Source organism: Hemitrygon akajei, chromosome 3 (assembly GCF_048418815.1).
Source record: "Hemitrygon akajei chromosome 3, sHemAka1.3, whole genome shotgun sequence".
Classification (NCBI taxonomy): Eukaryota; Metazoa; Chordata; class Chondrichthyes; order Myliobatiformes; family Dasyatidae; genus Hemitrygon; species Hemitrygon akajei.
Genome location: NC_133126.1, coordinates 18,911,139 through 18,924,264, shown reverse-complemented (window position 1 = coordinate 18,924,264; position 13,126 = coordinate 18,911,139). Strand labels below are relative to the sequence as shown.

Sequence of the window (13,126 nt, the reverse complement as noted above, 5' to 3'; positions counted from 1 at the left end):
TCCAGGCTGCGTATTGTATCTCACATTCGGACCTGGGCACCACCGCAACGAAAGGCTCCGGGCCTAGACCGCGCTGCCCAGCCTGGGTCAGTTTGATATCTGGGAAGCTCTGACTGGTTTGCCCTCATGAATTCTGGTGGATTCTGTCAAGTTTGTGCAATCTGTCCTTGAAAGTTCGCCTTTGAAGTTTGGATCACCTGGTGAATGTGTGTTGTAATCTTTGCCTGAGGATGTGTTCCTTCATTGCAGATGGAAAAGGCAGAGATAAACATCTGGTGATGTAAAGCTTGCCCTCTAATTAGGAAAACCAAAGGTACACAGCCTGATTCCAAATGGGCAATAGGACCGGGTGTGTTTTGGGGATAAGTGGGCTATTGCCCACCCTTACTGATTGAGGTTAGTTGGTCAGGAAGTGAAGGATCCTGTTGCAGAGGGAGGCCAAAGAGCACTACAGCAGCAAAACAGGCCCTTATGGCCCAATCAACACAATTCTGAACTAGTGCCATTGATCCACACCTGGACTGGACCCCTCCCATCCACAGACTTATTTGAACTTCCCTTAAAGGTTGCAACTGAACCCACAGATTGTTGTCTCGGAATTTGGTGGTGAGTTTGCTTGGGTTCGTTGTGATTTCCTGGGGTCGAGCGGTCCGGCAGGACTAGGATCAAGGGGTACAAGGTGCCATTGGTGGGCTCTTGCTCGTGGGCTCCATCTGCTCAGTGACCCTTCGCATCTGTTTCAGGCCGTTACTGGGAGATGGTTGAAAGGACGAAGATCAACCAGTTCTACGGGGCACCTACCGCAATCCGTCTGCTACTCAAGTACGGAGACGAGTGGGTGAAGTCGCACGACCGGTCCTCGCTGAAAGTACTGGGCTCAGGTCAGTTTGCAACCCCTTGCAGCGTAGGGCTTGCATTTATATAGCACCCTTCCTGCATGCTTACTCATCTGCTTTTGGCCATATTGGTTGACCAGGACTCTGAGAGAAGAGGGCAGATGGGCTCTAATTTATTTATTTATAGCAACACTGAAGGAGACTATTCAGCCCCTTGAATCCATGCCAGCTCCCAGAAGAGCAATCTCAATGCAGCATCCTGTTCCTTCCTTTAATTTCCTTGTAGACCTAATGAAGAGTCTTGACCTGAAACATCAGCTGTTTATTCCCCTAAATAGATGTTTTCTGACTTGCTGAGCACCCCCAGCATTTTGTGCCCGTACCCCTGTAGCTCCTCTCCCATGTGCCCGTACCCCTGTAGCTCCTCTCCCATCTGCCCGTACCCCTGTAGCACCTCTCCCGCGTGCCCGTACCCCTGTAGCTCCTCTCCCGTGTGCCCGTACCCCTGTAGCTTCTCTCCCGTGTGCCCGTACCCCTGTAGCTCCTCTCCCATGTGCCCGTACCCCTGTAGCTCCTCTCCCATTTGCCCGTACCCCTGTAGCACCTCTCCCGCGTGCCCGTACCCCTGTAGCTCCTCTCCCATGTGCCCGTACCCCTGTAGCTCCTCTCCTGTGTGCCCGTACCCCTGTAGCACCTCTCCCATGTGCCCGTACCCCTGTAGCATCTCTCCCATGTGCCCGTACCCCTGTAGCATCTCTCCCGTGTGCCCGTACCCCTGTAGCTCCTCTTCCATGTGCCCGTACCCCTGTAGCTCCTCTCCCATCTGCCCGTACCCCTGTAGCTCCTCTCCCATGTGCCCGTACCCCTGTAGCTCCTCTCCCATGTGCCCGTACCCCTGTAGCATCTCTCCCATGTGCCCGTACCCCTGTAGCTCCTCTTCCATGTGCCCGTACCCCTGTAGCTCCTCTCCCATCTGCCCGTACCCCTGTAGCTCCTCTCCCATGTGCCCGTACCCCTGTAGCTTCTCTCCCATGTGCCCGTACCCCTGTAGCATCTCTCCCATGTGCCCGTACCCCTGTAGCATCTCTCCCCCATGTGCCCGTACCCCTGTAGCTCCTCTCCCATGTGCCCGTACCCCTGTAGCATCTCTCCCATGTGCCCGTACCCCTGTAGCATCTCTCCCGTGTGCCCGTACCCCTGTAGCATCTCTCCCCCATGTGCCCGTACCCCTGTAGCTCCTCTCCCATGTGCCCGTACCCCTGTAGCTCCTCTCCCATGTGCCCGTACCCCTGTAGCATCTCTCCCATGTGCCCGTACCCCTGTAGCTCCTCTCCCATTTGCCCGTACCCCTGTAGCATCTCTCCCATGTGCCCGTACCCCTGTAGCTCCTCTCCCATTTGCCCGTACCCCTGTAGCATCTCTCCCGTGTGCCTGTACCCCTGTAGCTCCTCTTCCGTGTGCCCGTACCCCTGTAGCTCCTCTCCTGCATGCCCATAACACTGTAACTCCTCTCCCATTCAGCCCCCGTCACCAAAATGCTCCAAAGTTACAGCTGAAGATTGTCAATTTATCTACAAGTATTGATGAAATAGAAACTTAGTGCACTTCTGAATGCCATCATTTGCATAGTTAAATACCAATCATATGCCAGTTGTTATAACCAATAAAACCTACATGTGAATGGCCAATAATACCTTAGAATTAGAAATATAACGGTTCAGTATCTAGCGTGTGCTGTATAATCTTTCATTTGCATCTTGATCCGATCAGACCGTAACCTGGTGTACCTTCAGCCCTTGTACGAGCCTCTGGTCCAGCGGCAACCTGGCTTCAAGAAGTCTGCTAGCAGGTGGTCATGGGAGGCCAATGAGGCCCTGGGAGGGACTGACTGGGATGTGCTCTCTAGTCGCGATGGAGGGGACGTTGATGGACTGATGGACTGCTTCACAGGGTACCCCAGCTTCTGTGTGGTTAATACTGTTCCAACTAGGACTGTACGCTGTTTCCCAGACCAAAGACATCAAAGCCGTACTGAACAGGAAGAAGAGGGCATTCAGAGACGGAGACAGGGAGCAGATGAGGCTGCTTCAGAGGGAACTGAGGGAGAAGATTGCCCAGGGCAAGGACTGCTACAGGAGGCTGCAGCAGAACAACTCAAAGGGTGTGTGGAGTGGGATGAAAACGATCAAAGACCAGGGACACCGTGATTGAAGGGGACCGGGACAGGGCCAACGAGTTAGACTGGTTTTGCAACAGGCTTTATGAGGAGGCTTCTCTTTACCCCTCTACAACCCATCCAACCCCCAGCTCCCTCCCCCTCACCCCTTGCCCTTGGAGAGGACACCATAGAGCTAATGACCACAGACACGTGGACTGTCACTGCTGAGCGGGTAAGGAGAAAGCTCGCAGACTTCACCCAGGCAAGGATGTGGGCATCAGCCCAAGGGTACTCAAGGTGTGTGCAGCCTTTAAATACATCTTTAATCTGAGCATGGAGAGGGTCCCTGTGCTGTGGAAAACATCTTGCCTAGCTCCAGTACCCAATGCGGCATGTCCCGCCTCACCCAGTGACTACAGACCTCACATGTTATAAAATCATTGTACTGACACACCTCCGGACCTTCATAAATCCATCACTGGACCCCCTGCAGTTTGCTTACCAACCACATATTGGAGTCGAGGGCGCCGTTATCTTCCTGTCTCAACGGGCTTACACCCATCTGGATGAGCCAGGCAGCACTGTGGGAATCATGTTCTTTGATTTCTCCAGTGCTTTTAACACCATACGACCTGCTTTACCAGGGAGTAAGCTCACAGAGATGCAGATGGACGCTGGATTACAGACTACTTGTCCAGGCGGCCACAGTATGTGAGATTGCAGTGCTGCGTATCAGACACTGTGGTTAGCAGCACATGGGCACCTCAGGGGACTGTCCTGTCCCCTTTCTTGTTTGGCATCTACACCTCAGACTTCAGGTACAACTCGGAGTCCTGCCACCTGCAGAAATTTCAGACGATTCGGCATCTGCGGGCTGTATCACAGAAGAGATGAGTACAGAAGAGAGGTGGACAACTTTGTTGAGGGGTGTGGGCTGAACTACCTGCAGCTCAACATCACAAAGGCAAAGGAGTTGGTGGTGGACGTCAGGAAGGTGAAAACACCTTCCATTCCCATCTCCATCAAGGGGACGCATGTGGAAGTCGTCTGGGACTAGAAATACCTGGGAACTCACCTGGACAATAAACTGGACTGGACTAAAAAAAGTACAGGGGCTCTGTACAAGAAGGGACAGAGCCGACTGTACTTCATGGGGAGGCTCTGGTCATTCAACATCTGCGGTACCGTGCGGCAGATGTTCTACAACCCAGTGACGGCCAGCATTTTGTTCTATGCTGTAGTCTGCTGGGACAGCAAGGTGAGAGCAGCTGATATGCCAGGAAGATGGATAAGCTCGTGCGGAAGGCTGGTTCCGTTCTGGGGGTGGGACTGGATTTCCAGCTTCTGCAGATTTTCTCTAGTTTGGATTCCCTGGTGGTTGTGTCCGAGAGGAGAATGCTGCAGAAGCTACGGAGCATTATGGACAATCCCTCTCACCCCCTCCATGACACACTGGACAAACAGAGGAGCACCTTTAATAACAGACTGATTCCACCGAGGTGCATCACTGAACGCCACAGGAGATCCTCCCACCCTGTGGCTATAAGACTCTACAACTCCTCCTCAACTACATAAGTTTATGGTTCCATTACTCTATTTTGCCTATCACTTTTTAATGCACATCCTGTATTTTTTCCGTGCCTCAAAATGCTTACATTTTGTATTTTAAAGTGTCTATTTCTGACTGAGCAACCTTGCAACAATAATTTCCTTTGAGATAAATAAAGTTTTATCGTACCTTATCTTATCTTGATATATCTGGTGACCTAAGTCCTGGGCTTGAATAAAGAGACTGTATAAAGAGGAGTTGGGTTCTCAAGGCCACGTTCAACTTAGATGATCGTACACTGTCTGCGCATTAACTCTCAGCACATCATCTTAACCTTTGCCTTGCCACAGCTTCTATGCCTCTAATAGTTGACATTTCTACCAAAAGAAAGAGACGCTGACTATCTGCTCCTCTTGTAAGATTATAAACTACTATCGTGGTAATACTTAAACCCATCCAATCACCTCAGCATTTAAAAAAAATTCTTTCGGTTAGTGTAATGCTATTACAATGCCAGAGACCCAGGTTCACACATACAAACGGTCACCCTTCAGCCTCTGCTCTAGAGAAACAACTCCAAGCTGGTCCTTGTAGTCCAACCTTGTAGTTAATTCTCTCTAATCCAGACAGCATCCTTCTGCACCTCTTCCGAAACCTCCACACCTTTCCTGTAATGTGGCGACCAGAACGACACACTAATGTCTAAACAAAATCTTAAAGCAGCTGCAACTTGACTTCAAACATGCTGTGTAGTCAATGCCCTGATGTTTGAGCAAGTAAACCATATGCTTCCTTACCACTTGGCCTATTTGTGTTGGGACCTTCATGCAGCTCTGTACTTGCACCTCCAGATCGGTGCTGCCGTTAACTGGATACCTGCACAAGGTGACAAGGCCTTGGGCCCTCGTTTGGTAACCATGGTTACAGTGTTCTGAGAATGTTGATTTCGGGGTCTCATTCAGTAGAATGAAATTAATTTTCTTGTTCTGACTGATTCTCAGTTGGTGAACCCATCAATCCTGAGGCATGGGACTGGTATTACCGGGTGGTTGGAGACAGCAGATGTCCCGTGGTGGATACCTGGTGGCAGACAGGTAAGAGGCTGCTTCTTTTGACGGTTGGTTGAGATACCGCGGGGCACCAATGTGTTTATTAGAGTCATAGAGTTAGTAGTCTTAGAAACAGGCCGCTCGGCCCAACTCATCCTTGCTAACCATGTTGGAATGGGAAGTCACATTGCATTTCTGATGTACAGCCGCTGTTATAATGTACTCGCGGGAGTCAATTAACACTCACAAAGCACGGAGCAATAATGAGCCACCTCCTCACTACATCGCCGTCTAGAACAGGAATTGCAAGGCCCTGTAAAGGATTGCGAGGACTGCTGTGAGGATCATTGAGGTCTCTCTTCTACCCATCTGATTTGTCAGGACCGCTGTGTATGCAAGGCCCTTAGCATTGTCAGTGATCCCTCCTATCCACTCCACAATCTCTTTCACCCCCTACCATCAGGCTGGAGGTTCTGTAGAATTAGGAGAAGCCCTGTTAGGGTGGGAAACAGCTTCTTCCCCCAGGCCCTGAGAGCCACTGAACTCTCTTCTACCACCCAGGTCTCATCATGTATGAAGCACCAGTAGTGTTATACTGTTTACTTTTTAACTTGTGTCGATAATGTACTTTATGCTAAAGTCAATCTTCTGCAATGTATTTTATTATTTATTAATTTATTTGTGGTAATATTATTTTGATGCGTTGTGTGTGAGTTATATGTACTGTGTTGTTCCCCCTGGCCCGGAGGAACATTATTAAGTTTGGCAGTATACGTGTGTACGGTAGAAAGACGATCAACTTGAACTTGAACTCGAGAGATGTCAATCAATGGGTAAGTATTGGAGTGGGCAGCAGAGTTCCAAAAGCCTGGGGTTGTACGTGAACATGGCTGGTAAAGCTGGCATTTCAGTGTGCGGATGGGGGTGAGTTGCCTGAGGTCCGGGTGATATACTCGCCCATCTGTTAGCTAACCAGCAACAATGAAGAAATAGCTACGTGTTTCAAAGACTGGGTGCTGTGACGTGCAGGGGAACCTGTCGCTGGTTATACCCCATTGCCCTTGTCCACGAGAAGCTTGGGCTCTATCTAGCAGAACTGCGGCGTTCACTTCTAGTGAGGTATTGTTCAAGAACCATTCAGACACCTGATGGTGGAGGGGAAGAAGCTGTTCCTAAAACATTGGGTGTGGGTCTTCATGCTCCTGTTCCTCCTCCCTGCTGGCAGCAATGGGAAAAGGAAATAAACTGGGTAGTGAGTGTCCTTAATGATGGATGCAAACTGTTTCAGGCATTGCCTTTGATGGTGGGTAGGCTCATGCCCATGGTGGAACTGGCTGAGTTTACAGTACTCTGAAGCCTTTTCCAATTCTGTGCATTGGAGCCTCCATTTCAGACAGTGATGCAACCAGTTAGAGTGCTCGCTACTACAGAATTCCCCATGTGTCTTTGGTAACAACTCCAAATGAAATATAGCCATTATACACCAGCGCATTAATGTGTTGGGCCCAGGATAGAAGCTCTCCCAGATGGAACTTGAAGCTGCCCACCCTTTCTACTGCTGACCGTTGATAAGTACTGGTGTGAGTCTTCCCGACTTCTCCTTCCTGACGGCCACAATCAGTTCCTTACTCTTGCTGATGTTAAGTGCAAGCTCGTTGTTGCAACACCACCCCGAGCCAGCTGATCTATCTCACCCCTATACGTCTCCTTGTTGCCATCTAAGATTTGGCTAACAGCTGTGTCGCTGGTGAAATTATAGATGGTATTTGGGCAGTCGCTAGCCCCACAGTCACGAGTGGAGAAGGACAAGGGCAAAGCAAGCAAGTTTTGAACCACAGTTACTTTTGAAATCTGTATTTTAAAACAAAAACAGTTGCTATCGAGCAGCTGGGAACTTGAAGAAGTTCACAATTAGATTCTGCTGGCTTATAGAATCAGTTGGATGGCAGGTTAGAAATATATCTCTACCAAAGGAGGTGTAAGGCGCTCCTTCCCTCCGCTAGCCTGCAGGTCACCAACAAGGTGTAGCACCTGCTTAGCCCCCGATCAGGGTCATGTGAAGCCATGGGAGCAGGTGGGGGATGTTCGTATGAGTGGCCGGTACACGTCACAAGTCCTGGTTATGCAACCTCTGACGCCAGGCAGGCAACCTCTGAAGGCCATTGATAACGGCTTGGGCTCACCCAGAAGGCGGCAATGGCAAACCACTTCTGTAGAAAAATTTACTACCAAAACTATAATGTAATTCACATCAAAAAAAATGTAGAACTTACAGGGAAAAAAAGCTGAAAGTAAGGGATTATAGTACAAAAAAAAGGGTAAACTTAATCTAAAGAGGAGTTATGAAATTATTCAAGAAAAGGTCCCCACACCTTATGAAACTTTATGTCTGAATTGAGAAGAGAATAATGAATCTTTTCAAGGTCGAAACAGGACATAATATCACTAAGCCATTGAGCATGAGTGGGTGGGGCAACATCTCTCCACCTGAGAAGACCTAACTGTTTAGCCAAAAGAGAGGCAAAAGATAATGTTCGATGTTTAGTCAGGCTCAAATGCATGTCTGCTTCACCCAAGGTGCCAAACAGAGCAATCAGAGGATTAGGTTCTAAATGGCAATTAAGAATATGGGATAAAGTTAAAAAAACTTCTCTCCAGAATTTCTCTAGACTAGGACAAGCCCAGTATATATGAATAAGAGAAGCCTCGCCCCCTTTACACTTATCACAAACGGGATTAATGTCAGGATAAAACCGTGATAATTTAGTTTTAGACATGTACAACCTTAAACTGCAAAAGGCAGTGGCGAGCACATAAAGAGGTTGAATTAACTGATTTAAGAATTTAATCCCAAACTGCATCAGATAAAGAAATATTTAAATCATGCTCCCAAGCAGTTCTAATTTTATCAAAGAGGGCACACCTCAAGATCACTAACTTATCACGAATAGTAGATATTAAACCTTTACCCAATGGATTAATACAAAGAAATAGGTCCACAACGTTTTTCTCGGGCATCTCAGGAAAGTTTGATATTAAAGGGTTAATGAAATGTCTAATTTGAAGATATCTAAAGAAATGAGTTAAACTTTACAGATGGTTGTTGAAAAGTTGCAAAACAATTAACTATGAAAAGATAATTTTTTTCTGATGTGAATTACATTATAGTTTTGGTAGTAGGCATTATATTTTCTTTTTTATATATATATATATATTTACAGCTCTGTGGGGTTGAACGCTCCAATTAATTTTTCTTTTACACATTGAAATGGTTGACCTGGAGCTTTGTAGTGGGGGGGTGGGGAGGATACTAACTTTATATGATTTTATTTTGGGTGGTTTTTCTTTATTGTTATGAATTATATATTAGACACGTTTGTTTTGCACTGTGTACATTTCCATTTTGTTGATGGGCTTTTTTTGTAGTTGTATTGTAGAAACATAAAAAAATTAATTTAAAAAAAAGAAAAATTTACCAAGAACAGTCATGGTCGTCCACGTCATACGACACGGCACATAATGAGTGAATAAGTGGGGCTTTGGTAGAAAACTGTGGTTCTCTGTCAGTTCCTGCTGCCAGGTCAGTTTTGGAGATTATGGCTGTGATCACAAGTATGGTGAGGTCAAAGGTTCATCTATTGTCAAAGCATGAGTCGCCGGGTAGGCTGTGAAAATGAAAGTTGTTTCAGAGAGAAACATCAAACGCACCCCCCCCCCAGTACAAAAAAGACCAGCATCACAATCATCAACCCCCAAAATCCCCCTCCCCCCACACAAAATGGAACAGGAACATTGACCCTCAAAAAGCAACGCCTCCCCCTGCACAAAAGAACTAACAGCACATCAACGTTCAAACCCCTTCCCTTCGCACAACAAAACGGAAAAGGAACGGGTGATAAAGAAACACAGAACATATACATAACCATAAGTCAGAAGAAGTTGACTAGTCCAATCCATAAACGCAGAACCGCGATACCATCCTACGGCATCATCGAAAGGGTGAGTACCACGAGTGCACAGCGGCCTCCCCCCGCCACAGTGAGCCACACGGCGAGCGATAGGCCACTCACAGACTCCTTCTCCAGTAGCGATCAAAAGGCCGCTGAAACTCTCACCTGCCTCGCATTCGCCTCTGTGTCTCAATCTGCCTGGACACTTTAATCAGCGATTAATGGAAGCTTTAAATGGCAAGACATTGGCACGTGCCCCGTCTTGAAGTTTCTTCGCATCGAGGCCGTCCGAGTACGCGCTCGCTTCCTAGAATCTTCTCAGAGACTGCAGAGAGCTGGATCACTCAAACAAGCTCCAAACTGTAAGTTGCAGGCTCTAACTCTTAAATGTCCCGGAAACACTTTTCACCTTAAGCAGACAGAAGAGAAGCGAAAAGGATATTCTCGTGAGCTATCTGGAAGATGTGGACCGAGGGAGCGTCATATGCTGGCGCCATCTTGACTGGAAGAAGTGCTGGAGGTCCAGGTACAGCGAGAAACTTGCTTGCAGCAGGGCTGGAAGAGAAGGTTAGGGCCAGCCAGAGGCTCTGGTTCTCTGGGCTTCGGCAGCACCAGAAGTGGGTGCTGATTGATTGAGATGAGTTCCACTTTCATTAGGCAGGCCTGACAATAGGAACAGCTTCCTCGATTGCTGGTTTTGTGCTGCCATCTGACCTGGGGCAGATTGGGCCCAGCTGGGGAATGTCAGTTCTGCACTGTTCCTGTTTCCCTGCGCGGCCTGACGGTGCTTTGGAGTCACCGATACAGCAGTTGAACCGTAGCTTCAGATCTGACCGACCGTTGGAACTGGCACGTTGTGGAACCCTTTGGCATAAATAGATGTGGCAGTCGGCATCGGTGAAAGCGTGGTGCCTTTCTGAATGGATGGGGTTGGGGCAGATTGGAAACTGTTGCATTCCAGGGTGTGATGTTGGAGGTCTATGCAATGATGGGCCTCAAGATCGCTCTTCTGTGTGGTAAACAGAAAGAGACGTCGTTGGGTTGAGTTGTTCTCCGATCTTGGCAGTTTAATTGCAGCACTCATCTCGGTCTTGTTTTATAACTTGATCATTTTTTTCCCACCTTCAGCATTCGCGGAGGAGGAAAAGTTGCTCCTGCGTGGAGGCTCGCCTGCAGGTCACATTCTCCCAACAACGAGCACATTTAAGCACTTGATGCCCAACATACAAACCACAAAGCGTCAGTTACTGGCCACCAATCAACCGTCCAATGGCATGGTCTATCACCAGGCAGAGCAGGAAGCATACAGTACGAATGCTTATCTCCCATGTGCATAATCACCTAGAAAAATGTATGGTCAAGTCATTAAAAAAATGATGAGATGAATGTCGGCAAGAACAACTCAACCCAGCCGTCAGCCACCCTAGATACACATCTTCCAAATCACTTCCAGGAAAGAGGTGTATTTATATCGCGTCACTTCAACGCTGGAGATGGTCCAGGTTGCTCTGTGACTCATGAAGTACAGCAGATCTGGCAACAGGACGCTCCCACAAACAGCACTGTCATCGCTGGATAATTTATCATAGGCTCAGGATAAATATTAGCCGGAATGCAGCAAGGGTTTCAAAGTTCAAACTAAATTTATCATCAAAGATGTCTAACTTCGTATATGAAATCAATGTACAAACAACCAGTCTGCAAAGGAAGACAAACTATGCAAATAGAAAATATTGCTGAGTACGAGATGTAAAAAGTCCATCCTGATGAGGGGTCTCAGCCCGAAACGTTGACTCTTTATTCCGCTGTGTAGATGCTGCCTGATCTGCTGAGTTCCTCCAGCCATTTGGGTGTGTTCAAGCATCTGCAGAGTCCTTCGTGTCCTTGGAAGTGATTCTGTAGGTCGTAGAATCGGCTCGGAGTGGTGGTGATTGAAATTGTCCACACTGGTTCAGGAGCTCGTTGGTTGTTCCTGAACCTGGTGGTGTGGGTCCTTAGGCACCGATACCTCTTGCCTAATGATAGCAAATAGACGGCGTGGCCTGGGTGGTAGGGGTTTCTGATGATGGATACTGCTTTTTTTGTGGCAGCACTCCATGTAAGTGTGCTTCTTGGAATAGTGTGATCGACACCTTTTACTTCTGCCTGAGAGAGCAGATGGGACCTTGGTTTAATATTTCATCTAAAGTTCTGATAGTCTGCCTCTCCCTCAGAACAGAACTGGTGTTAGAATTCCAGGCTTGAAGCTGTAGAATGGGCTCAATGCCTCCCCCTGCTGGATGGATGATGGGGGTGCCACCATCTACAGAAACATAGCAGGAGTCGAGAGCCACTTGGAGACAAGGTTTTGCCCCTGATTTGTTGAGAGAAAAGGGTTGTTCAGCATTATTACCATCTGTTCTGGGCCTTTGCAATCTCTGCATAAAGTTGGGTTATACCGTTAATCCTGTGACTGAAAAAAGTCTATTAATGCAACATCTTAGTTCCCTACTGAGGCAAAATTTACAAAATGCAGGAGGAACTCAGCAGGTCAGGCAGCATCTGTCGAGAGGAATTATAGTTTCCGTTTCAGGGCAAAACACTTCATCAGGACTGCCAGAAGGCAGTCGAGTTTATGAAGGGGGAACAGTGAGAGTCAGTCTCACCAGACTGTTGAAAAGAGAACATAGAACATATGCACAAAATTAAGGGAGGGAAGTTTAGGGGAGACATCAGGGGTAAGTTTTTTACACAGAGGGTTGTGAGTGCCTGGAATGACTTGCCAGGGATGGTGGTGGAGGCCAAAATATTAGGGGTATTTAAGAACGTCTTGGAGTGGCACATGGATGAAAGGAAAATCGAAGGTTATGGGGTAGTGTGGGTTTAGTACTTTTTTTTAAGGATTATATGGATCGGCACAACATGGAGGGCTGAAGGGCCTGTACTGTGCCGTAGTGTTCTATGGTTCTATGGTTCTAACATCACAGCACAGCACAGGCCAGGCCCCTGGACCCACGATCTCCTGCCAACCATTCAACCTTTCCAAGATCAATCTAACCCTTCCCTCCTCCATTTTGCTATCATAATTTAATTTTTTTTTTATTGATTGAGATACAGCACAAAATAGGCCCTTCTGGCCCTTCAAGTCAGGCCACCCAGCAATCCCCTGTTTTAGCCCTAGCCTAATCATGGGACAATTTACAATGACTAATTAACCTAACCAACTGTTTTGTCTTTCGACTGTGTGAGGAAACCAGAACGTCTGGAGGAAACCCATGCGGTCACGGGGAGAACGTACAAACTCCTTACAGACAGTGGTGGGAATGTGTCTGTCTAAGAGTTTCTTAAATGCCCCTAATGTATCTGCCTCTACCACCAACCCCTGCAGGGCATTCCACATATTCCCTACTCTCTGTGTAAAGAACTTACATGTGACATCCCTCTATACTTCCCTCTGATCATCTGTAAATTATGCCCAATGGCGTCAGTCATTTCCAGCCTGCAAAAAAGGTTTTGGTGGTCCACTCTATCTATGCCTTTTATTATCATGTACATCTCTATCAAGCCACCTCTCATCCAAAGAGAAAAGCCCTGGCTCCCTCAAA

The 13,126-nt window shown here is 47.6% G+C and overlaps 1 protein-coding gene across 1 annotated transcript in view; it reads left to right on the top strand.

Moving 5' to 3' along the window:
- The window catches only part of LOC140724744 (acetyl-coenzyme A synthetase 2-like, mitochondrial), a 76,047-nt gene that overhangs the window by 49,336 nt on the left and 13,585 nt on the right, over nt 1-13,126 (top strand). The window contains exons 7-8 of the mRNA XM_073039260.1: nt 744-881; nt 5,545-5,637. Of these exons, the coding sequence (XP_072895361.1) occupies nt 744-881; nt 5,545-5,637 (231 nt within the window). The remainder of the gene's footprint in view (nt 1-743; nt 882-5,544; nt 5,638-13,126) is intronic.